General features: G+C 38.7%; 1 protein-coding gene across 1 annotated transcript in view; it reads left to right on the top strand.

The window, feature by feature from the left end:
- The window catches only part of FHOD3 (formin homology 2 domain containing 3), a 383,569-nt gene extending 356,700 nt beyond the window's left edge, over positions 1-26,869 (top strand). The window contains 5 exon segments of the mRNA XM_027680405.1: positions 970-1,162; positions 6,547-6,570; positions 9,176-9,347; positions 12,123-12,284; positions 26,669-26,869. Of these exon segments, the coding sequence (XP_027536206.1) occupies positions 970-1,162; positions 6,547-6,570; positions 9,176-9,347; positions 12,123-12,284; positions 26,669-26,751 (634 nt within the window). The 3' untranslated portion in view covers positions 26,752-26,869.
- The last annotated feature ends 342 nt before the right edge of the window (positions 26,870-27,211 follow it).

Below are 27,211 nucleotides of genomic sequence, written 5' to 3'. Positions count from 1 at the left end.
TGCTGTGGTCAAAATTAGGAACTGGATTCCAAATGATCCCAAATTTGTGGATATAGACTTGGAAAGTTGATTCAGCTCTTCTTTTGTTTTCAAAATGATTTGGGGTTTATGCCATAAGTAAGCAGAAATCCCAATTGCAGTGAAAGGGAAGTGAATTCACTAGTTTAATGTTGTGGTTATCATATGCATTCTACAAATAAGAAAAACATTAATTTTTCCCTATGATATCCTGAAACTACTTCCATAGTTCTAAAGAATTGTTTTCATATACTTGCATCTTTCTAAGATTGGGAAAACTTTTTATCATCGGGAAGGTAGATGCAGTTAAAAGGAATTCCAATATATTTTTAAACATTTGGCACTCTGTTGTAAATCATGAAGTATAGAAACAGTAGTAAAAATTGCAAATAGTGCAAAAGCTCTGAATGCCACCGAAGAAGTAAAACTGTGAATTGAGAGTATCCCGAACTAATGTACTTGGTAGCTAATATAATTTTATGGTCAGTTTTTTGAACCAGAAGTTCTTTCCTTCTTGTGTTTGCTAGCCTGTAAATCTGCATTCTTCTTGTCTAGGCTTTGCCCAACACCCTAATAGCCTCTTTGAAGTTGCTTAATTCAAATAAATAGAATTGAAACTTAATAAATATTTTTTCTATAACTGAAATGAAATTGGTCGTTCACGTGCCAAATTAGTCATATAAAGTAGATGGAGTTCCATAAACATCTTATCTTCTGCATCGGCCTGGGAAAGTAGACGGGGATGAAGTTATCATAGTCTAGACTTTCATGGTTTTAATTATAAAACATACCAATGTTATGCAAAGCATCCATGAAAATTCTGTAGCACAAAGGAAGTGATGGGAGCTAGTAAAGTAATAAATGGATTCAGTGAAATGTGCGGGTTTTTTTCACAGAGACCATAAATAAGGATTTTTTTCCCTTTACATTTATGAACGCATTGTTTTCCAGGTTTCACTCATTTTTGTTATTTATGGGTCATCCTCCCTACGCAATACGTGAAGTCAACATCAATAAGTTCTGCAAAATTCTTAGTGAATTTGCTCTGGAATACCGCACCACCAGGGAACGAGTTCTGCAGCAAAAACAGAAACGAGCTAACCACAGGGAAAGAAACAAGACCAGAGGGAAAATGATAACAGATGTAAGTGGCAAAATGTATCTCCCACAGCATGGATTTTTAAAACTTTCTTTCATTGAATACGATATATGAAGTGTTGCTACTCTCTATTTTTATTCTTAGAGGTTCTTCTACTGTAAGTAATGAACTCTGTTTGCTTAGAAGACAAAACTTGCAAGTCCTTGATTGTGTATATTTTCTGCTTAGTACAAGTGTATAGGATGAGAACAAATTGAGATTAAGCATCCAAAAAGAGCTTCTCTCTGTTGCACAGTGTCCAGAATATCTAGGAGACAGGAGCTGTCTGAAAAAGCAAAAAAGCCTAGACATTTGACTCCTAATTGAGAACATAATTTAAATTATGAATCATTGTAGCCATTTAAGTGATTACAACCAAACTTGGATGGATTTTTTCCCTCCATCTTTGAATATTCTAATATAGTCTTTAGTCTTGGAATTTTATATATTTTTATGTGTTTGTATATATATATATGCATGCACATGCAGCAATTTTCTTCTTAACTTTGAAGTACAGAACAGCCAATTTTATGGGAACAGAGTACTTTGGGGTTCTAAAAGAATGGACAAATTTATGTTCACAGTAGATGTTACCCTGCAAACTTTTTGACTGTATGGTTGCATACTCATAGAATAAATTAAAATAAGATTAGTTTTCTCTGCATAGTAAATTCTAAAATCCCCTTGATTTTTTCTATCTTTTTTTTTAAAGTTGATGTAGTTTAACTCAGTCCAAATAAAGTTTTAAGAAGTTCCAGTACTTAATAAAAATTTCCAGCTGTCTCAAAGTCCAAATCTAGAGTCTCTGTTAGATGCAAGTGGTTCATTGCATATGAAGCTATCCCTGCCTTTGGCATGAAAAGCCCTAAGCTGATTACAGTTTTATAGCTCAGGCAACATGGGTCAATATATATATGTATGTATTGAAACTGATATAAACTGAGATTGTATTTAAGTCATTGTCCCATGATCATTTGTAGATCTTTCCTGGCAGTATCCTCTTTACATTTGGAAATCTGCCCCATCTAGAGAAAATGTTAAACCTCTATTATTATCAAAAGATTTTCCTTCTGGTCTAGCCTCGGGTTAAGGAAGAGGCTCTGATTTTATACAAAGGCTATAATATAGTCATACAAATTTTCAAAACTACCACTGGGGAACTGAGATGACTTTCTTCAATTGCTTCTTTCCTGCCGTATTCTAGAGGAGCTAAAAGACAGCATTGACCAAAGAGTTTGGTAAATTAAAATTTTCGTTTCTTCAAATAGCTTTCATACTTTTTACTAGTTTAAGCAATATTGAAATGCAAAGAAATTACTGTTTTCCTACTATATGATGTAGTGTTTCTGTGTTATCTGTCCAGAAGAACTGGCCGTGGCAGCACAGAAAGCTTCTCTGTATCCTGTTCCTGCAGAAAATGCTAGAGGAAAAGGAGATCTGATCTCTGACAGCTGGGTTCAGGAAGCAGAGAAATGGGACCCTTTCAAACCCAAAAAAGGCTCAGGCTTGACAGCAAGTCAGCAAGGAGCAGAGCCAGGGACAATGGCTGTTCCTTGAAAATGGAGGAAAGGAGGCTTCAAGGCCTTTCCCAGAATAAAAGTATTATTGGAAGAAGATTTCTTGTTCAGCTCAAGATAGTGTTGAGATTTGGCAAGAATTAAATGCCATCTGACAGCTAGTGTTACACCTAAAAGTATCTTGTAGGTCTCAAGCAAGGGAGCATTTTTTGCCTATCACTAATTTACAATTATAGAACAGTCCAATTAGCTTAAAACCAAAAAGCCCGCTGGAGTGAAAAACCAACATTCTTTAAAATTGCCCATATAGGAATGTTTTTAAGGGAGTTATTGATGTGGCCATATAGTTATTTCAGAACTTGCTAAATCTCTTTAACCATAGCCCAGTAATATGTCCTCATTTACCTTTCATTTGAATTGCAGTAGATGGTAAAACAGAATTAAAGTTGCATCAGACTGTTTGTCGTGGCTTCCTTTGACAACTTCAAACTTAGATCTACATCAAAACAAGTTTCCAAGTCAGCAGGGTGGAAGATAGTTATGTGTGAAGAATGATGAAAATGAGGAATTTTACTGTGGTCTTGTTTTGGCTGTGGTTTGTATCTGGTCTTGATTTTCTCAGTGTTTTATATTCGAAGGCATTGGAAAGGGAAGATAGATCAGTAATGCATTGACAGTGTGTTTGCTAGTTACAAAATACTGATAGGAGAAAGTTGAGGTCTTGACATTGGAAAGAAACTCTTTGTAGAAAGTAATTACAATATGTAGTAGTCATGTGGGATTTTAATTTCTGCTTTTGGTGACCTAAAAGTATTGTGCAGTTATTTGAAATTTACCTCTCCGTCCTTTTGAAAGTTTCCTCTGGTTCTCATTTTTATCACCTTACAGTATATTGCTTTTAGGTAGATGAAGAGGGATTTTAGCAAAAGTGGGAAAAGAGTAATCCAGAACCAAACCAGTTCTTAATGAGAAGTCACGTATCTCTTAAACCTTGGTCCCCCCTGCAGACTTGGAAGGCAGAGGGGTGCTGGCTCATTCGATGGAGAGAGTCTGCTGGCTCTTTGCACGGAGAACTCGCATCAGCTTCAGCAACTACTCACATGGAGTAGGGCTGAGGAACACGATGGGGAATATTTCCAGTCTTTCTTTCAGCCTTTTACCACAGATATCTTTTTGTTTATGTGTTCTTTAATAGCTGAAGTGGACTGGGCACTGTCAGTTAAAATTTTCATGAATGTTGTCTGGAGGGGAGGGGTAAGGAAAAAAAAAAGAACAGTGAGTTGCCACAGTTTCACAGGGAAAATTGCCTAGTCTCTGTAACCTTATGTCTGGCTTTAGCCAATGTTAGTACTCATTTCAGACCCTCTAAAAATAACAAGCAAGCAAAATAGGGAAGAAATGCAATTATAGAAAGAAGTCTGAGCTTTTTAATGATTTGTAATAATAGTAGGTAATATAAGCATCTGTCTCCCAGATTTATGAAACTCTGCTTTTCATGATACTTAAGAGTTTCAATTCCAAAATTGCTATGTAATAGAAATAATATTTTGAAACAGCAAATCCACCACATAGAAATGCTAGCCTAAAGGACAAATGTGAGGGCAGGAGGTAGGGAAGGAGAGAGATCTCAGATTGTCCTGCAACATCCAATCTTGGGTGACAGAAGAATCAAGCAGAAATTTTTCCTTAAAATTAACTTCTTATGCCTGCAAGTGGGATTCAGTATAGCAATATTCTTTCACAGCTTTTTGGTAATATTACATATTAAAAAATTCCTAATTTATTACCATTGCTCAGTGTATTTACAATGATGAAATGAATAATGAAATAAAAGGTAGAATGTACACACCTGGGTGAGAGCAAATTCCCTTGTGAAACAAAAAGTTAATTTATTTATTTTGATACTTTCACTCCTGTTGTCATTATTTGCTGGGGGCAAATGGCTCTTCAGACATGGAAACATGATGGAGGTGGTGAACTGCTCCTCCTGTGCACTGGAATAGCTTTGGGTGTAGAAGGACAGTGATTCTAGGAGTGACTGCTCTCCACCCAGAACAGGAGGAAGAGAAATTGTAATTCCCAGAAGGTGAGCAAAGTCAAGCAGAGAAGCATACATTGCCCTTAGAGAAAGTCCACAGCAAATCACTTTTAGCTAGATTAGGCGGGAACACCAGCAGCTGGGACTTTAAAAACCTGTAAAAATCTTGCTTCATATAAAGTAATAATATCATACACTTTTGCTTGGAGCACAGTCTTTGCAATGTGTGTTCTCTGCTATTTTACCTTGCCATGATTGCCTTTTTGTATTGTTTAGCTTAATTTGCTCTCCTGCTGCCTTTTACTTATTAGATAGATGTACAGCATGATGTATTTGATCAGATAAATAGATAGATGGGACTAGAATACAATAATGTTCTTACTTCCCATTCTTCTTCTTCTTTCTGTTTCTTATTCATGGCAAAAAGTGAACAGTGGTCTTCCTCAGAAGAATTGCTTAATAGTGTGATTCCCTGCCCCCAGGGGATGGGAAAAAGACAAATAGATCTTTTTAATATAAAGGGAACATACCTGCCGTGGTCCCTCTGCAAAACACACTGCCTGTTTTTCTGTTAGTACCACTGTGTCCAAAGAAAAATAAGCATCTCACTCTTTGAATAAAACATACCCTTAAAAAGTAATGTTAATGTGCTGCTCAGCACTCACAGCTAATCTTCTTATGGAGATTGTGCTGAAACTAAACTGAGGGCCAAAGTAAATCACGCTTTCATTTTTAATGATGAATGTTTCTGGAACAGAATGTATCAATCCCAGACAGAAATCAGAGCTGAGATGGAGATAAGGTCAAAAATATGTATTAGTAACATTAAGGAGGAGAATAGTATTGGTGGAATGCTGCTTCTAAAAAAACAAAACAAAACCCACAAATGAAAAAATGCATCAAATTTCTGGACTATATTTGCACTTTATAAACAATCAAACTGAAAATTATGGAAACATGTAGCCCAGATACTTGAGAAACTGTGTTTTACTTCGGGAACTTTCTGTGTGGGGCATCTTACAACCCAGTGAAGAATTCCCCAGGCATTTGGGAACACAGCTCTAAATAGTTTGCTAATTCCCTGTAAATCCCCAAATTTAAGAACATTCCATATCTCACAATATTTTCTTATGTCCATTGCATTTAATGTAGTGTGACTGTCAAGATAGTTTTACACGCCTGCTGTCACAGAGGGTGAAAGCCCTGAATGACAACGAATAATTGCATCTCTTTAATTTCCAGTATCAGGTATCAGGCAGCTACTGAAGAACTATAAGCATTTATTCAAAGACTACTCAGTATTTGATTTGAGTGCTCTGTTGAATTGGAATTTGAAAAGCCACAGCTTGAAAAAGGAATTAAAACAAGCAGTTAAGGGTAGAGAAAAGGAATTGCCAAGAAGTTGACCTCTGCACTGAAAGAAACAACAGCCAGGACCTCCCTGTGCTGAACAGAGCACAGGGAAAAGGAGAGGGAGTCCTTCCTAGTGTTCTCAGTTTCCATGGGGCAAAAAGTGGGTAAATAACTGCACAACTCAAAGGAGAGAAACGGGATGGGTTAGGGGTAGTTTCAGTTCATAATTTCTCTAAGAAAAATCAGGAAATTTTTACATACCCTACTGACGGTGACAGACTCCACGTACAATTAGCTAAAAAAAAAAGGGAGCAAGCTGTTTGTCTAAAGAATGAAATCCTTATATGTTTTCTATTTTTATGTCCTCCTATTGCATAAACAGTACCATGGTTACCTCTTACTCTGTTGTGGTTTGACCATGCTGTCTTTCCTAAATCTTCCTGTTTGTCCTTCTCCACCGTGTCCTTTGTTTCCGGTGCCAGACTGATGAAGAGGAGGATGCTGAGGTATGGTTCTCTGAAAGAGCATGTCATCCCATGTCTCCTGCGTGCTGTGACATCTAATTTCTAACTCAGATAGTATGGACTGCTCAACTCCATCTGCTCAGCTGGAACTATGAACCATTACATTTTTCTCATACCTTTTTGTCTCAATAATAAGAATGCATTTTTACAGTCAGCTTTAACCATATGCATACCTGTCCTCTGGAATAAGGATATCCTGATCTGAGGCCTTAATAATTTTAAGTTTCCTCATTTCGTTTCCTTAATGTATCTTCATTAAACTGGAAAGTATCCTCATTACCCAAAACATCAGTGATCTAAATGTTATGGGGATCATAAATTACCTTGCGCTATGGATTATCAGAATAATTTCATACTCATTATTAAAATGCGTAATCCCACATGGTGTTATTTTATGAAGTGTTCAAAAACAATAGGATATAGGGATGTTAAGCAAATTGTATTGTTTTCTTTGATGTACAAATTGAGAATAAGACACTTCAGTCATCATAGAGGTGAGCTGTTTATCTATCATGAAGTGCTTCTGAAGGTGATGTCAAAAATTAATGAGTGAATAAATAATTTAAGAACTATAATGTTCTAGCTATATTCATAATAAAACAGTTTATTGGATTGAGGAGCATCTATTGTGCAGTGCATTTGATGTTCAGCATTAGAGCTTTCTTCAATTTGCTGGACATAAACAATGTGGCTTATTGCTCACTGTTTCACAGTGGTGGTCATTTGCTCAAGAAGCTGGGGTTTGGGCAGTAATTTATGGCAACATCCGAAAATTAAGGAATAAAATATAACTTCTGGCTCCAGAGCTTCACCCCCAGTGATGATTTCTGCTGTATAGCTTGGAACACAGAAAGAAAATTACATGAATTAGCCTGTTTATGCCAACATGTAACTAACCTGTGTGAATAGTAACTAACAGTTATGTGAAGGCTTTATCCTTGGGGTTTTTTCTGAGATGGTATTGATTATCTTTACAACCCACTCTGTATGAGAGAGTAGTCTTAATGCAAAAATGGCATGCACTTTCATAGAAGTTTTTCTGTAATGTTTTTCTGTCTTTTAATTTCACATGTGAAACTCTAGCACTTGCATATTTTCGCATCAAAATGTTGCAAGCTAATATTTTAACAAGAAAACAAACTGTGCACCAGCAAAATAGGTCTCATACTGGTATATTTAGCTCAATGCCTTGTAGGGATTATTTTTTTGCTACTCAGTTAACTTGCTACCTTACCCCAAAAAGTTGCTATGTTAAAATAGAATCATACTATCATTAATTTCCAGATTAAACATTTTCAATTTGCAGCCTTGACAGCCCTGGGGACTTGATCAAAGCTCTGAAAGTAGGGCCCAGTCTTTTCTTCCTATTTGCCATTCTCTGACAGAAAGGCTTTGCAGGTTTGCATCCCTTTAACTGCCTGGCTTGATACCACCAAGTGAATAATTAATGTTGTTTATTATGCAGAGGAGGAAGAGAATGCAGCACTTTTCCTTTCATCTGTGCTGAATCAGTCAGAGTAAGAAAGATTAAAAGGAGAAAGAAGATGTATTTCAGTGTCTGATGCTAGGCTGATACAACTGAGAGTACCGAGGGGTGTTGTTATCTGTTGATGCCTGTTTGTTGTCAACGGGTTGGTATTTTCTGCAGCCAGGACTGTATTTTAAATGTGCTCTGACCTTTCTGTAGATAAGAGCATAGTGGTGAATACCACCATCACAGCCCTTTGTAGGCAGTCTGAGAAGGGAGAGCAACCTAGTATTGCAAGCTCTTCTCCTTAGAAAGTACCCATTTCTGCTGTTCTCATCCATTCCTAGATGGTTGCTTTCAGTAACTGGTGAGGCTGCTGCATCCCCACGCTGTACGTGCCCAGCTAATGTAGCTGCTGTTGTTCTTCATGTAGTCGTGGTGACAGGGAAGCAGAGGGCAGATTCCTCGTTCTCTTGTAAGGTTTTGTTTGTTCTTCTAACTGCTGACTGCAATTTTTGTGTTTTGGCCCTGAAATAATTTGGCTGGGTGTTTTGGGACCAGAGATTTTTTCAGGGTTACTGGTAATGTATTTTAACGTTACTTGTAGATAATTGTGTTTTAGAGCAGTTTGAGAGTTTTCTGTGCATCAAGGCAGAGAGGCAAGAGGAAAAGGTATCTCTTTCTATACCACTGTCCCCATTTTGCCCTGTTACTGAAAGTTGTACAGAAAAAAAAGCAATTTCTTGTTTGTGTTGGATTTCATGCTGTCCCCCTCGGCGTCATGCCTGACCCCAGATCAGGCCCAGTCTGGATTGAAGGTTTCAAAGCAAGTCCTTGCCTTGTACCTTTTACTCTCAGACATGAGGACAAAGCTCAAGCTAATGCATCTGTTTTGACTCTGACTGTGTCTGCTCCCTGCTGTCACCCTGTTTCAGATTTATTTCTGGTCAGGGTACATGCTTCTGGGAGAGGAGCAACTGTTGCTGGGATCTTTTGGGAATAGCTGCACTCCAAACCAAGCCTTGGAGGGCACTTTTGTCCTTGCAATTCACAGTCAAGACTCTGGCCTATTCTCCATGCTGTTTTCAGTTGAAACAACAAATCCATTTCCTCCCACAGTCTGGCAAGTTCTCCAGCAGCTCACCACCGTGCCAGAGCCAGCCGCAAGGGCTGCAGTACGCCGAGGACGCTGCTGAACACGAGAACATGAAGGCTGTGCTGAAGACCTCCTCCATTGGCGGGGAAAGCACCATGGCACTCGGCGTCCGCACTCGCAGCCGGGCCAGCCGAGGTAAGTGCCAGCAAGTTTCCTGAGTGGAGCATGGTGCTGACAACACCAAGGTTTGTAGTTTTGATCCTCATATGGGCCGTTCACTTAAGAGTTGGACTTGATGATCCTTGTGGGTCCCTTCTAACTCAGAATATTATTTGTGATTCTGTGATTTTTGCAGTACAGCAGCCACATGGTGGCTCAAACATGGGTCATGGCCCCCATGCATGGCACTTATGGCAGAAAAGGTCAAAGGGGAAGGAGAACACCCCAGTGGTGTTTTCATGCTGGAAGTGGCAATTTGGGGCATGAGGATGTAGAAGAATTTGCGTGAAGTTTTAACACATGGATCACAGACAGAGTAGTGCCTGGGGGCATTAGGAGTCCAAGCCTGCAGAAATTCCCACCTCTCCCCACACCATGAGCATGACTGCCCTCTAGCACCCCAATTTTTATTCTTGTTCTCATCATGAAAGCAAAATGGGGCATCCGGGGAATCCATGATGTGACTTTCTTTTTATTTTCAGTAGAAGCAGATAGAAAGTAGCAATTCAAATTGAATCTAAAAGACCTTGCAGCATTTAATAAAATGAATGATTGGGTAGAGGAAAATAGATAGGAAAAAGATGGTGAATCTTTTAACCACCTCCCTCCAAAACTGCAAAGATAGTGGGTATTTTCTTTTGCCTTCTCCTCACCCCTTCTGTACCTGCAATTCGTGGAAGATGGTTTTGGAGTGAAGGTGATGCACCAAAATTCAAGTCTTCAGTTTCCTACTTTGGTATTTCTTCTCCCTCACATCTGGATATCTTACACTTTCCTGACTTTTTTTTGGTATGACTGCACATCCAGAGCATCCACCACTAAGTTTCTGTGTGTGTAGTTTATTAAGGCTCGAAACCATGATTCTGTCTAATTTAGAGGTTTCACAGCCCCAATTTAAGAAGCAAGTCAGCTAACTGAAGTACAAAGATGAAATACTTCAAGCTGCACTGCAACAAGCTGAACAGCTGAAATAATCTATTGAATGCTAATGAGCCGTGTGTCCTGATTGTGAGAGTCTGTTTGTATTCCCCTGAAGAATAGCAGAGGCAGAAGATGGGTGAGCCAGACAGAAGCTTGTCAGGAGCCCTATTGTAATACAACTGCTCCTGACAAGAGCCAGGAGACAAGCAGCAGAGCAAAGGCCTAATCAAAGCTGTTGTTTATTGACTTCAGGGATGTGATATAGATTGGCCTCGTTAGTGATTTTTGGCAATTCTGTTACACCCACGCTTTTGCAAAGCTCACTGTCAGTGTTCACACAGCACACTAGCCTTTAAATTCTTTAAAAACAAAAAGCACACAGAACAGCAGTCAGTAGTGAAGTAACCCAAAGATGTGTCACGCAGAGCTCTGTGGAGTTAGGAGTGCCAGAGCCTTGGATTTGGAAACATGGCTCACTTGTTTGTTCATGGTTTTAACCAAAATTGCTTATTTAGCTTTTCAACTTGCCAACGGCTTTTCCTTTTCTGCTCTTAACAGAGCAAATGCAGTTGTGCCAGAACACATACAGCTTTGTGATGAGAAGGTGATGTGCTGGTTTAAAAGTTAACCAGCAAGGCAAAATGAACTCAATTCAAAAGAGAGATTTATAAGTCAGAATAACAATTTATTAAAATAATGCAATAAGTACAATTATACAGACAGACAATTGGTTTTAACCCACAAAACCCAAATGTACAAACCCAGCACCCTGGGGTATGAACAAAAGTGGTGTACCTTGGCCCACCCCCGAGTCCAAAGCAAAGGGAGAGGGAATAAACCTGCTGGTGGGAGAGCTGCTGCAGTCTGGTCAGAAGTGGTGATTGCAGTCCAGTTGAGGGTGGTGGTCTCAGCCTGGTTGGGAGCAGCGGTGGTCTGCTGTCTTCCTCTGGGTCCCACGAGAGAGCCCCAAGGCTCTGAAACTCCCAGTTATATACTCTCCAGTTCAGGCGGGAGTGCTCAGTCCCTCCCTCAGAGTAGGGAATTCCATAAAAGGGCATGCGGATGCTCAGTCCCTCTTCCATATAAGGGTATCAGAGCGGGGAATTCCATATAAGGATATCAGAGCAGGGAATTCCATAAAAGGGTACAGGAACATCTTCCCACCTTGCAGGCCTCTACTGACAGCAGTTTTTGGGAAATGGCATGGAGGCTATAGAATACACAGTTTTGGGTTACACCCATCCAGGGATGAATTGGTCCCAGCCGTTCTAACCAGGACAGGTGAATTCTTTGTTGTGAAAGGGACAATGAGACATGTCAAACAACACTTCGTGGTCTTTTCATGTCTCCTTTGCACTAAGTTGGGATACAAATGCTCATAAATTTATTCTGTCTCTCTTTTGGTACTAAGGACCTGTGTTTCTGATTTGCATCAATCCCTAACATGTGCCATGTCTTCTAGTATCTGTGTAACAAGGGGAGAGGGAAACACACTAGTCATCCTTGGCTTATAGGCAGCCTCTAGCAGACATTTGCCAGTTGTATAGTCAAAAGCAAGACTCTGAGGCTGAAAGGAATAGAAAAAAAAAAATATATATATACACACCTTATAATTGCTTTTAAGCTCTTGGTTCTCTGCTGATACAGCAAAGAGTCTAGGGTATTATTTAGAAATATTCTCCATTAGGAAAAGTCTTCTTTGGTCAAATTGAAGTTGTGATGACTGAGCTACCTGCTGCAATTTCCCAAAAAACCCAATCGCAAAACCAAAGTGACTCAAGAGACTTACTGTCTTCTTTTCCCTTTAATTCACTTGCTGGACTTTTCCAGGCCGTATCGGTTCATGGAACGCTGGCAATGATGATTCACCAAACGCAACAGATGATGCAGCGGATGAGATCATGGATCGCATTGTGAAGTCTGCCACCCAAGTGCCAAGCCAGCGAGCGGTGCCTAGAGAGAGGAAGCGGTCACGAGCAAATAGGAAGTCATGTGAGTATATGGCTATTAAATTTCTCAAAATAAGCAAACATGCAAATATTTATGTATATCAGTGTAGGAACCAGGCCTTTAGTAGGCAGACATGCATTGGTAGTTCATAGTTGCTTGAGTGTGTACTTATGATTGGCTTGTGTTCCTCTTACTGTTGTTTAAACAATGTTGTGTGCAGTGGGTGGCTCAGTCTTCTACAGAACTTGAAATGTCCTTAGCAGTAAGAGAAGAATGGTTTATGGTACTTCAGAGCTGATGACAGTACTTACGCGTAACTAGAGAAGTTAGGTCAGGACCTCAAATGGAGACTGCTTAAAACGCTATAACTTACGGTGAACTGGCATAAAGATTAATAGCTGTATCTGTAGCTGAATTTATTCATAAAGCAAAAAGTAGCTTGAGATATTTCACCTTTTAAAATCTTTCTCTCTCGTGCTGTGTGCTATCTTTCCGCAGCCCTGAAAACAAAATGTCTACTGCTGCTTGGCTGCAAAGTGGTTATAGAGGAGTTTAACTTCCACTGGGAAGAAAAGGTAGCACATTTATAAGGTGGTCTTTCAATGGTGTAGTGTGACCATGGGGCTGAGCTGCAGCACCCAAGTTTGAGGAATTTGGTTTCGTGCTTTAGTAAATACAATGTGTAAGAGGTGATGAACTTTCTGGATTGTTTTTTTCCCTCATGTGCAGAGACTACTGCAATTACTATGAGAAGGATAAGTATCCAAAAAACATAAGATTTAGTGTTTAATGTCATTCACCATATGTGGCTTTTTGACTACCTTTCCATCCATCTTTTTAGCATTTCTTGGAAGTTAGGACAAAGAGGAGTCAACAACAGTGAGTGAAAAATGACACAGATTTTCTTTTTTGTGGAATTGTTCTAACATAATGGGTGCTCAAAAACATTTGGTATTGCTATAAACTAGCATGTGCTGAAAGCATATTCACTTTCCCCAACATGCTAAGAAAGGAACTTCTGCATGTGGCAAGAGCAAAGGCAAAATAGACACTATGGTTAGATGAGCCAGTCTCTAAGCAAAGAAAATGAGCTGACACTGGATTGTCTGTCTTACTTTCTGTCATACACTGTGCCTTACCTCTTTGTGGCATCACCTTCTGCTGCTACCCACTTCCCTACACAGTTCTGGTGTTCTGCACGTGCTGACTGCCCCAGTTGGCTTGTGCATATGAAATAAACCTCCTGTATGTTTACCTATTTCTGTGGTGTATCCCATGATAAGATATTTCCTCTGCTAGCAACATTATCTTCATGCACACACATATCAAAAGTACTTTTTTCCCAAGGAAGCACTTGCTGCAGGGAAAACAAAACAGGGTAATGATGATAAAAATACTATATATTTTTCAATGGAACTTTCTTTTATATTCAGTAAAAACATTAACAGAGGTTAAACATTCAGTAAATATTTAGGCTGGGACTGATTTCCATTGTAATTAATCATGATACAATCCAGCTCTTTTGCTTGTTTTTTCTTCAGGATCTGGATGAGACTCTAAAGTGGATTAAAAGGCAGTTTCAAAACAAACATAAAGTCCAGTAGTTTAGTGTCCCTTTCAGCTGACATGGGCAGAAGTGTGGGAGGAGAATATCTTAACTAAACTATTTTACTCTGATAGATAGTCAATATACCTGGATGATGAACTAATGAAGTAGATTAGCTCTAAAATACACTCAGGTGCACTGAGTGGCACCTCCACTCAGGAGGCATCTCCAGGAAATGAACAGAGATCAGCCCTTGTAAATGCCTGATGTGAGTTAATAAATGAGCAGAAGATATTTCAGGTAGAAACACATAAACATTTTAGAAAATGGATTTTTAGTCATACCTTAGTGATTTAGATAAGCAAACACTATGATGTTTATTGTCTGCAGAGCAAAGAGACCCTGCTTTCTGATGGGTTTGATTCACCACCTTCAATCTTCAGGCTCCCATGCACATCTGTTGGCTTTTGCCATGAGCCTGGTATTCAATCAAAGAGGAATTCACTTGAAAGGAATGATTTTTCCTGTGCATCAGGTTGCATATGTCTCACTGCTTTCAGCGCAGAACTGGAAATCTTGTCAGACTTACTTAGCATTCAGCAAAGATTTTAGTGAACATGAACCGAAATATGTTTTTAGCAAAATCAGAAACCCAAAAGATTTATATGCAGTTGCACTATAAACATTTCCTGTGATTCAGGCAGAAGGTTCTCACTGGCAAGGGATTTTTTTGCCTTAAAGAAGACGGAAAAATGTGAAGTAAAAAAAAGAAAACAACTCAGGTCATTTATAGCTAGGGGAAAACAGAAACAGGAATATGGAAAAGGTTATGTTCAATTCAGGAAGTAGTTGTAATGGGAAAATGAGACATTTTGACATGTTCATTTGAACCATTTTACCTTTTGTGGTTGTTGAGAAGTATGAACGTATCTGGTATGCAGAGAGCTTAGTTAGGTTGTAATGAGGTGAAAGAGTTTGAAAGCTCAGAGAAAGCAGCAGAACTGTAAAATGGAAGGAGGAATAAGTCAGTGAGTCATCCAACAAAAGATAAATGGAAACATGTGTATGTGCTGGTTGGAGATAGGAAGGTCACTGAGAAGTCATGATACGACTGAAGCTCACTGAGACCTGGTAAGAAGGAATTTGTTCAGTGGGAGCTGAAGTGGATTACAGAAGTCTAAGGAATATGCTAAGTGCATAACAACTGAGTTCCTGTGATGATCTGAAGAGAGAGAAGTTGTCTGTGTTAGACCTTTACACAGTGGAAGGTTTTAAGGATAAAATTTGGCAATTAGAAGTACAGTTACCAACTGGAAGTCACTGCCTTATGACAGGTGTTCAGTTACCTGCCTACCAGATGCAGTGGAGTGACATTATATATGAGAAAACATTACAGTTGTACTTGTTCATCAGAAAACCACAGGACTCATTAAGCCACAGAAACTGAAATGCTCTATCACCCTAAGGTAATCATTCAAAGATAGCTTCAAGACCAGTCGGAATGGGAAGTTTCTGCTGGTTTAAAATTGAAAGTGGAAGGTTTTTAATAACATTATGGAGATCTTTTCAACTTAGCAAAGAAATAAAAAATAAAATAATTAGGATTGCCTGATTCTCCTACAAGGTTAGGATAGCCTTCACAAATGGTGCCATAACAAACAATGAGTGCAAGGGAAAGTTGGGATAAGGAAGTTTTAAGTATCACTCTATTTGATAGTCCAAATTTCAGTTAATCCAACTGCTGAAGTTAATTTCTAGGAGCTTACAAAACAATATTACAGGCATTGCACCAGTAGGTTTGGGAAAATAAAAATCAAACCCTCTGTATAAGACACCACTGAGATTTCAAAAATCAGTCAAGAAAGAATGTTATTTAGTACAGAGAGCTGCATTAAAAAAATATTAATATAAGGTAGATAAGGAGAGTTTGCTGTGAAGATTACCAGAAGTAAGAGAAGAAATTTTATAAATAATGCTGCTTAGAAAGTCACGTTGCTAAATGAGAGTTTCACACCACGATGAACCAACCAGTTCTGCCAATTGTTTCAAAATGGGGGAGACAAAAGATGTCTTAGAACCACAGCAGCTTTGAGGCAACAGAAGACACATAAAGACCAGTAAAGCAGTATCATTCATAAAATACAAATTTTACTTAAGTACATTTAATTAAAGAGCCCCCCCAAAACTCCGTAAGGGAAAATATGGGTGAGCAACTGGCTCACAGGTTGGACACAAAGAGTTATAGTGAATGGGATAACATCAGACTGGTGACTGGTCACTAGTGGGATTCCACAGGGCTCCATCCTCAGCTCTGTGCTCTTCCACATCTTCATAAGTGACTTGGATGCAGGACTGGAAGGGATACTAAGCGACTTTGCAGACGACACAAAACTGGGGGGAGCTGTCAACTCCCTCAAGGTCAGAGAGGCCCTGCAGAGAGACCTTGACAAATTAGAGGACTGAGCAATCACCAACCATGTGAAATTCAACAAGGGAAAGTCCTGAATTCTGCACCCGGGACAGGGCAACCCTGGTTGTGTGTACAGACTAGGGAATGAGAGGCTGGAGAGCAGTGCTGCAGAAAGAGACCTGAGGGTCCTGGTTGATGGCAACTTGAATGTGAGTCAGCAGTGCCCTGGCAGCCAGGAGGGCCAAACGTGCCCTGGGGGTCATCAGGCAAAGCATCACCAGCTGGTCGAGGGAGGGGATTGTCCTGCTCTGCTCTGCACTGGTGCGGCCTCACCTTTAATTTTGTGTGCAGTTTTGGGCACCGCAGTATAAGAAAGATATTAAGCTATTAGAGAGCATCCAAAGGAGGGCCACAAGGATGGTGAAGGATCTAGAGGAGAAGCCTTGTGAGGAGCAGCTGAGGTCACTTGGGTTGTTCAGCCTGGAGGAGACTAAGGGGAGAACTCATTGTAGTCTTCAATATCCTCTCGAGAGGAAGCAGAGGGACAGGTATTGATCTCTTCACTCTCATGACCAGCAACAGGACTCGAGGAAATAACATGAAGTTAGAGTCAGGGGAGCTTTAGGTTGGATATGAGGAAAAAGTTTTTCACCCAGAGGGTGGTTGAGCGCTGGAACAGGCTCCCCAGGGAAGTCGTCACAGCACCAATGCTACCAGAGTTCAAGAAGCATTTGGATGATGCTCTCAGGCACATGGTGTGATTCTTGGGGTGTCCTGCACAGAGCCAGGAGTTGGACTCAATGGTCCTGATGGGTGCCTTCAAACTCAGAATATTCTATGATTCTATGAAAATAGGAAGATAATGCTGTTTTCTTATTTGTCCTGGCTGTTTATTTAAATATCCATCCCTTAACAGAAAATCAGTCTTCTCATGTTTAGACTCTTGCTGAGGTGCCATCTCTGTGTTGATCTCATTGAACTGGATGGGTCTGTCTCAGGAGAATGATACAATTCCTATGAATCAGCACCACGAAAAATCATACTTCAGTTAAATAACCATGAATAAGCATATGGAAGATATTTTCAGTAATTCTGGCATGTGCAGAGCAACACTTGTGAATGTTGAGCCAAACAGGCTTATTTTCTGACCTCTGTGAATGACCATAGCAAGGTTCTGAAAAAGGACCAAGAATTCAACAGTCCTAAGGATTCATTATCTGATTCAAATGCTGATTAAGCCACAAGGTAGTAAAACTAGACCAGCTGACTAGTAATTACCTTAAGGCTAAAACATGAACGTACAAGTATTTTCCTTCTTCTTTATGAATTGTTATTATTAGCAACATTCATGCTTGAAAATGCATCTTCGGGCTCCCTAAAGTCAAGGCAGTGGTCAAAGAGTGGGGATCCTGACTCAGGCTTTCTAACAAGCAGGTAACTGCATCAGGGAAAGAGCTCTTTAAAGATGGCTTGACTAGGCAGCGCTGTTTGTATCTACGTCTTCATCTGACTCTGAATGGTAAACTGTAATGTAAGACCTGAATGTGACTGATTTTTGATGGTGAGTAGCACAGTGATGGTTTTATTGGATGCTGCTGGTGACACTACATGGGGAGGTTGCAGAGCAAGAGGCTCATTTTCCCACACATGGTTTTATCTCAGAGTGTTTGTATGTGTGTGCAGTCTTTTTTCTCATAGATTTTATCAGAATTGAAAATCTGCTTTAGATTTCAGTTAGAGAAGTGGGTTTGGAACAGATAATAATTAAATCTAATTTAATCTAATATCAGTTTAATCTAATATTTGAAGGAGATAACTTGATCAAACTTATTTGTGATGTTTAAAAAAGAGAGAGGAGAGACATGATAATGCCTTGTTCTTTTATCAGGCTTTGAAATCACGTGTTAGCCTAATAATATACCCCGTGACAAACCCTTGAGATATGGAAAAATCTCATAAGAATTTATTGATTTATTTGCATAATAGCTTGCAGGGAGTAAAAAATTCTTACAGTCATTATGCAGAAATGGATCTGAAGCACCACCCAAGTAATCTTGCATCAGACTTACAAGAGTGGACCATGGAGGAGATAGGAATTGAGTCAAATTTATCTGCATTTTAGACAAATAAACTCAGGGTCAGTGGATTAAATTTGACTACAGAACATCCAAGGTCGGGTATTTCATACTAAATTTCACCTTCAGTAAAAATGAAATAGGAATCAGCATGCTATCATCAGGTGCCAAAACATGGGAAAGAACTCTGCCAAAGGACCAGGCATGGAGACCAGCTTTAGACAAGTTTTGGTAATGCATGCAGTGCTGATTTGGAATAAACATATTTGTAAGCAAACAAAATACTACATGGGAGATACTTGAATCCACAGGTGTGCATTTTTTGTTGAGCATTCATAGGGTGCTTTATTTAACTTTTCTTCTTATTTTCTTTGGTTTTCATTATTTTTCATTTCTGTACCTCTCCACTTACTTTTTCTGGCTTTGAAAAGATACAGAAGTGCCAAAATACCAGGAGGGAGACTATTCTGGTATTTATAGCCTGACTAAAAGCAGGAGTTAATGGAAATTATACTTTTAAAAAATGAAAACTTTATAAAAAGAAAATCTATATAAAATGCTTTAAAGGCAAGCAACTTCACTTAGAATTTGCAATTAATTATTTAGGATTTTAGTAGCTGGATCCTATCAGGAGTTAGAGGAGGGGGCAGAGTAATTTAGTGAGTGATGCATATTAAGGAACTACTCTTTATGTTTAGAAAAAGTAAGTGTATCACTGATGGTATTCAGTATCAAAGTCTGTTTGTTCTTACAAAAAGCACTGAGCCTTCAGAAGTTACTGAAGTTAATAAAAATGTAATTACTGAATGAAAACAGAATGTGAGACAAAGCTTGGCAGCTGGAAGGTTATCTCTATTAGATACCAAGATAGCTAGTGTCTTGGATGCCTTTTTAGTAATACATTCTTTCATCCTTAGGATGGCAAGATCTTTGCAGAAATTGGAGAACTAAACTCCATGATCTACAATAAATAAAAACACTAACAATAAATTAAAATTATTAATAATAGTTAATGAATGAATAATAAATGCAGTTGACTACAGTGAGCTGTAGAAATTGATGTACCTGAGCAGGGTGAGGTCTGTGTAGTCCTATATCTCATCTGTGCCAGAAGCCAACATCAACAGCTATGGGAGAACAAACAGGAGAGGATAGAATCATTCATGTTGGAAAAGACCTCCAAGTTCATCAAGTCCAACCTTTGACCAAATACTACCATACCAGCTATTATGTGGCATAACCATTAGCCACTAAACTATTAGTTGCGTAACCCATAGCGCTTGAGTTTTGATAGCTGTAAATCAGTGTATGTATTTACAGTATGAGGCTGAATAGCTGGTTGCATATTTTCAGTTTTGTCCATTGTAATTGATGACATATTGACATATATAATTGTGATTGTTGATATTAATACCATTTCTAAGTTGGTACACATTTATTTATGAGTTTTCAGTTTCTACTTTACTATGTTTGTTTTGGGGGAGAGGTTATAGCTTTCTTTTAAGATATCTGATCTTGACAGACAGGAGTAGACATTCTGCTTTTTGAGTGTTCAAATGTATAGTGCCTATATATTTTGTTGGCAGTCTCCATGAGTTTCATACTTTATCTTTCATACCTCAAGGTTTGTTCAAGAGTGTTTGCCTGGTCCCAGCACCACAAAGGATATTTGCAATCTTCCTGTACAGTTCTACATCATGTAGCCTTCAAAACAAAAGGTTTTTTTAAACGTTGGTTTAAAAATCTAGTTTGAAAAATTGCTCGTAAAAGAGGCTTATATTCATTTTCCAGTTACTATTTTAGAGGAATCTGTAAGTCATTTCTAGAATGAGTTTTATTCTGATAGAAATTATTTCTTCTGGGGCTCCTAGCTCAAACTTTCTGATTGAAACACCTTTTACTTTTTTTAAATAAATAAAGTCAGATATAAAATTAACCCAGCTTGTACAATAAGTCATTCCTTAGATTTACATTAGATTCCAGTACCAGTGTTAGAGATACTGTGGATTTTAGTATTTGCTCAAAACTGCATAGCAGTTTTAATACGGCAACTGAAAAAAGGATGAGAAGTCATTGCATTGATCTGGAAAGTCAGAATTAAATATGCAATGTTTACAAAAAATACCTATCTTTTATCGCTGTTTATTTTAGTTCACAGGGAGAAGAGAGAGATGAACGCTACACAGACATTCACATGTATATGTATGTTACATTACCCAAGCACAGAGGACATGGTTTAGGAACAAGGAGAAAACTGCTGCTATAGTGGGTAGTCCTAGTGACTTCAGAGTGGCTGTCACATCATGGGACTGTCCAGGTGAAGCCTGTCCCCCAGCAGGATTTTACAGCATAGGTAGACCATTGGCATCTCCTTGTGCTGACTGACACTGGGAGAACCAAATGCAGATTCCCATGGGCTTCTAGACAAGGACTTAAAAGTGCTAGAATTTGTCTGGCCATCTTTTCTTGGCCAAATGGCACTTTTTTAATTTCAGGAAAGGGCATGCTGAAGGTAATGTGGGAAAAACTAGCAGGAGATGAGCAGCTGATAAAGAGCAAGTGAGGTCAGTATTATATGTAGGAAATAAAGCTGTTCATGTACACAGGTCACAGATTATTGGCACTGACATTTCTATAGAAATACTTCTGTTATGGTATACAGTTTAGGCACTTTGTCAATTGTAGTTCTGTAGAAAAAACTAACTTTACTTCATTTGTTTGCATCTTACAAGACATACAAATTGCTGGCTTCACTTTCGCCAGTCTGCCATTCACTGCATCAGTGAATTCATCTTTGTTACCCTCTGTTTTCATTTTAATGGACATATTTTAAAGGTAAAGGCTTTTGAATTCTTGACACGGGATTCATTCCCAAAATTAGGATATCTAAATTTTAAGTATTAAAAAAAATATGTATTTTTGAGTTGCCCACCGTTAGTCCAAAGTTGATAGGATATGTATTTTGTTTGCTTTCTTTCTATATTAAAGTGACCTTCAAGTTTATCTCTGGTCAGAAATTTACTCCTTATTTACATTATCCTTCCTTCCTGAAAGCCGATGATTCTCAGCATCCAAGTAAGAACTCACCAGCAGTGAGTATCTGGCTGACAAAATCACAGAGTTCTTACGCAAAGCACTTCATCTGAGAACGAGAAAAGGCACAGAAGTACAAGGCGGGTATGCAGACTGCCTTACAAAAGAAGTGCAGTAACAGAACGATCTCCTGTGGCTTTCAGGAGCAGCCTGGAGCTACCACAGCTGCCAAAGAGAGCCCTCTGCTGCCACCAAGTAGATTAGCAGAAGGGGTTGGGAAGGCAGGGATTTGCGTGGACGTGACTGTCAGAAGTGTTTGGAGGAAAGTCTCCCTTAGAAGATGAACAAAAGTGTTTCGCACAAAGCTGTTTTGCATTTATCTTGCCCCCAGCACTATGTCCAAGAAATAATACTTGTATGCATATATATGGCTTTCTCTAGGCAGAATAACATCAGCCAATTAATGTAATTACAAGATTGTTTTGATCACAGTTATTTTTAATCTGATGGGTTTGTAGAGATGCTGCCTTTTACTATTTTATTCCCCAGAGTGGATTTCTAACAGGGATAATTAATTTGCATTCCACAGATCCTGGGTGGTCAAACTTGGTCACACTCCTGTTCCAAGTCACTCTCCAAGAGACATCTCCATGTTCATAAGCCTGATCTACCCTTCTAGTGGGTCATTTTAAAATTCCAGGTGGAATGTAAAGGTTGCAGGCCTGAAACACTTCAATGGTTTATTTTTTGTATCACATCTCCTGCCTTTTTTTGACTTGTGCATTATTAATATTTAGTCTGGTCTTGAAAACAGTATATAGTGCTTGCATGCAGATTCAGTTCTTGATGAGCTTTATGCTCTTGATGCTTTTCCTATTAATAGTGGAATCATTTCTGACTGGTGAAGTTAAATGGGAGAAATTATGAGAGAGGTGGCAGCAGGATTGCTTTTAATAGTAAGTCTTTATAGTGGAATTCACATAAGTCCTGAAAATTAAGGGGGTTTTGTCACAGAAGACTTTCAAGGACAGAGTAAAATCTTCTTTTCTGCTCTACTGTTGGGATCATGTAAATGATGATCTGTGAAATACATGAAGTTGGAAACTTTAACAGTTTCAACTACATATTAAATATTACTTTGAAAACGTGTATGCTCTTCATGCAACCCAGGTTCTCTAAAGCAATGTTATATTTTGTCCCTATAACACAAGCCACCTGGAGATGAAAAACAAGTAAGGCTTTCCTTATGAAGTGCCAGTTTGTCATTTTCCACTGCTATACTCCTCTTTATGTCACAGCCACCGTAAGTTACACCCAGAGGTGGTTGTGAATACAGAATTTCTTGTTAGGAGAGACTTGTGCCATCTGTGAAGTGCTGACAGGACTCAAAGCAAAGCTGCAGGGCAGTAGTAATACATAATAATGTGTTGTTTCCGTGAGCTTTCTATGTGGCTGACCCAGACAGAGACCACATTTCAGTCTTCTGTAATTCTCAGAGAAGTGTGTGATATAATCCAAAAATTCACCTACAAATCCCCAGAAGAAAATCTCTATACACAGTGTTTTAGTATTTCTATTGAGCATTTAAGCCTACTCATATTCAGCAACGATATATGCATAATTAAACATAAGTATAACTTATATAGACAGTGGCATAAAAATGCAAAGACAGAAAAGGATTAAAATAAGAAAATATGAGCAAGATTGTCTGGATTGAACTTTTGAGTTGCAAATTGCCATTCTGGACTCATTGGAGTAAAGTCCAAGAGAATATGTTAAATGCAAATATATGAGAACATAGACTACGTGTGCAAGGTGGGTGTGGATAGGTAACACAAAAGAAAACTAAGATACATGAAATGAAATGAGGTGATGGAGCTGGCCTGTATTGTCTCATATAATCTGCCCTTCCTGCTGTCCTTGCTGTGTAATTTACAGACATGTGGAATTTTCTTTGTTCCAAATCAGCAACTAGCAGCTGCATTACCTTTGCATCTGGGACTGTGGGAAAGCTCTGTGTCTGCCACATCTTTGCAATAGGAAGGACACCCATTCTGTGACCGCTTGAGCGGGAGAATGGTCAAATCTATTCTGCTTTGCAAGTAACTCTTACAAATGTAAACACACATACCAGAAGCCATTGCAAGTGCATGAATAAAGGGCGCCAGGCAGACTGATCTTTACTGTTTGTTGAGTCTTAAGAAAAAAAAGGTAGGGAGAGAGGAAGTTAGAAATTATATTTGCTCTTTAAAAACACAGCCAAACCCTAGATAATTATATTCTCTAACAAAGCTATGCTTGGGGAATTAATTACTCTTTTTTAAAATTTTTCCAGTGTAATGTGAGGGCTATGTATCTGTGTAGATTTTGATCCAACAGGCAGAGTCAAATTCATCGAGTTCATCATAAGCACACTGCATTCTGCCAGGATATCAAATAAAATTCTAGATTTCATGATTAACAAAGAGTATCATATCCTCTGACCCCAGAAAAACAACATTTAGTTTCTTGGTTATGGGATCTCAGCAGGCCTTGCTTGTGACAAGAGTAAAAGTTATTTTCTTTCTATGTTATATTTCTTAAGCAAGTGTTTTAAAAATTGCTTAAAGAACCTAAAAGGTCATTTGAAAGTCTTATTTTTATTGTCACTGCCTCCAAAATACATTCCATAACTCAGTTTAATGTGATCTGCAGCAGGCCAAGAGTTTTACAAGCCAAGATATTATGTCTAGTCCAGTTAGAGACACGACAGAGTTCAGTGAAGCAGGGAGAGTGAAGATCTAGTTTGAGAAATGCAATTTTGCATTGCCTGTAAAACATGGAAGGAAAATATCTCTCTGCATTCAGTTTTGATGACTGTGTTCATGACCTGATGTAGAAGAACCCTAGCAAGCACTTTATGAGGAAATAGACAAATGACTGAGGACATCTGTTAAGCAGAATGTCAGGACAAGGTTTACCCATCTCCCTGCTCCTGTAGATAATTCAGCTTTCTCCTGCCTTCATCACCCACAAGCCTCCATATTCTACAAGCCAGTGCAGAGAATGGTGGGGCTTGTTCTTATGCTACTATGGATATACTACTGCACCCATCCATTGTATCTTCAGATGAGGAAATTGTAATTTGTACTGTAATTGTACTAATTTATACATATTAGGTATAACTTTTATATAAAGAGACACTTTATCAGACTACCTTCATCTATACATATTACTTCAAATTACAAGTGGATTCATCTGTGTCAGACCGGTCTGTTGCACTGTAGGGACAAGAATTCCCTCATTTGAGTCTGGACCATGATTCTGTCAGCTGTTATCCTTCCAGTTGCCTGTTGATGATGGACAGCTTTAATCTTGCCAGTAGCCACCGTACTTTGCACTATTTGGCCCCACCCACTTAGTTTATACAAGTCAGCAGCTGTCAGTTTTTGTGGGAATTATTTTGTCACTGTAAAGGTTCTTCACATCTGTGCTTTTTATTAATTATTTTCTTGACAGTATCATTATGACCATCAAAGTCCTACACTGTTTGGAGCTGTTTTCTCCTAACTGCTGGCCTTAAAACCTTAGGTTACTGCAATATGTTAGATCCAAGTTAAGACCCTAAGGTATTTCACAGCTTGTGTCTAGAAATTAACATTTGTCATCATGGACATTTGGATGTCAAATTTGAGATGTCAAAAAGGGTACCATTGATGAGGACTGACTCAGAAGTCCTTGATGGGTATTTTTCACCAAGAAGACCAGAGCATTTTTTTAAGTTTATTTCTCTTGTGGTAGTACTTTTTTAGTCTTTCATAATCTTACCTTTATCAGTTGCATTTAACCCTGTAGTGCTTTAAGCTAAGTATTGTAAGCTTGGAAGATGTTGCTGATGAATATGGTAGGAAAAACTGGGTATCATAAAAAGCTGCCGTGCAGACTCCTGGTGGTGTCTAATAAGCATGCAAATACTGTAGGGAAAAGGAGTGGGCCTCGAAAAACAGTTTTTGACTAAGAGTTTGATAATGGAGGAACAACTACTCATGTGGCATTTCTAGCTCATTTGATTAACCTTGGTAACTGATCAAAGTGGTTTGACTATCAAACATATTATCACATTCATTCTACCTGCATGGTATCGAATATTCAATACACCATATTCTTCCTTTATCTTATTCCTGTGTTTTCTATGCCAGTCCATTCCCTTGTCTCACTCCTGCTTAACCCTTGAGTGTGACCACCCAGTTTCAGTTACATGAACAGAATATCTCAATAAGTTAGAGGTCTTAATTGTGCTAAATGATAGTAGTGCAAGAAGTCCTTGACCACTATTTGCAATTGGTTTCTCTAAGATTAGTTGCCTCCAGACTTCACTATTTTGGGGCTCCAACTATATTCTGTTCAACATTAAGTAATTGTTTATGCTTTGCATGCAGCTTAAGCTTCTCAATTGGCTTTTTGTACTTGAGAATCATCAAAATGGGGAGTGAACACTAAATTTGCATCTTGAATTAAAGCCCATCCACCTGAAAATCATGGCACCAGTAAAACTAGGAGGACACTGATGCTCAATGTGTACAGTCACACAGTCACTTGTTTCTGAATAAAAAAGGCAATCACAAGTTTTAAAACTTTTATGTCAGGGCTAACATTCAGAATACTTTATATAAAATTAAGAAAAACTATTTTGGCCTAGATTTATCATTTAAATTCAACTAAAATGCTGCAGACTACTAATGACAAATATGACGCAAATAGTGCTCATATGGGGGAATGTTACAGAGGAAAGGGGTGCATGTATGAAAACAGTAGTTTTAATGATTTGAATCAACTATAAAGTAGTTAAGTTTTTAATCTTCTACCTTTTGGGGTGGGTTTTTTTCACGCATTTTAAGGGTCTCATAGGATTTAATAGTGATAAATTCAATGGAGCCCTATAAAGATTGCAAAGGACTTTTAAAAGGATCCTTATAAAACTATAAAATAATAGGGCAGATGATACTTTCTAGGAACTGAAAATCAACTGATATAATATCAGAGAAAAAAATCTTAAAATGCTGTGGTATTTTTCCTTAAAAGTTTTTGTTGACTAAATGTCAAATGACAGATGTCTTTTTGCCTGACTGGAGTTGCTGAGTGCTTGATGCTCCCATGGATTTGCCATAGGGCATTACTCAGTGTTTCTGAACTTGAGTTCCTGAGTACATAGCAACTTTTGATTTGATTGAGCTTGCATGTTAACAGGGTTTTTTGCAGGTGAAAGTCTTGTGTAATTATCAATTCTAATTGTTTGCATTTTCTTTGTTGGTTTGTTTTTGTGGTTTTGGTTTTTTGTTTTTGTTTTTGTTTTTTCCTGCTTTTGGAATTCATGACCACCCAGTGAGAAGGACACTAAAAAGTGGGCTAACACCAGAAGAAGCCAAAGCACTGGGCCTCATCAGCACTTCTGAGATGCAGGTTTGATATCCCAGAGGTGGCAACAAGAAGAGCCATTCATCTGAAGCACACAGGCTGACAACCCTTCGGTGTGGCATTGAGCTGCCAGCCTCTTCTGCTGCTCCCTGTCCTCTGTTAGTTCAATTTTAATAAACAACAAAAAGCGAAACCCCACAGCCAGGGCAGAAGAAGGGTATACCACAGCTCAGCATGTCATCCGAACAGTAATTGAAGAAGCATTTCAGTGCTTGTAGGTGAAAGCATATGGCTTCTTCTTCTCATGGTGTGTTGATGGGGGGAGGAGGGGGCTCTCTGAGATATCTGTCATTATGTGAGCTGTGTTTATGTTGGCTTTTCTTGTGCCCTGTTTTAGTCATGGTAAATGTACGGCATTTTGTCAATGCAAGGAATGGTCCTTAAAGAGGCAAAATAACTCCTGTTACAGCAAACCCAATTTTTCTGAAGCAGATTCATTAAGAAAAGATGC

This window comes from Neopelma chrysocephalum, unplaced genomic scaffold, assembly GCF_003984885.1.
Source record: "Neopelma chrysocephalum unplaced genomic scaffold, ASM398488v2 Primary Assembly neopelma1_22b, whole genome shotgun sequence".
Taxonomy (NCBI): Eukaryota; Metazoa; Chordata; class Aves; order Passeriformes; family Pipridae; genus Neopelma; species Neopelma chrysocephalum.
This window is presented reverse-complemented; position numbering and strand designations above follow the sequence as displayed.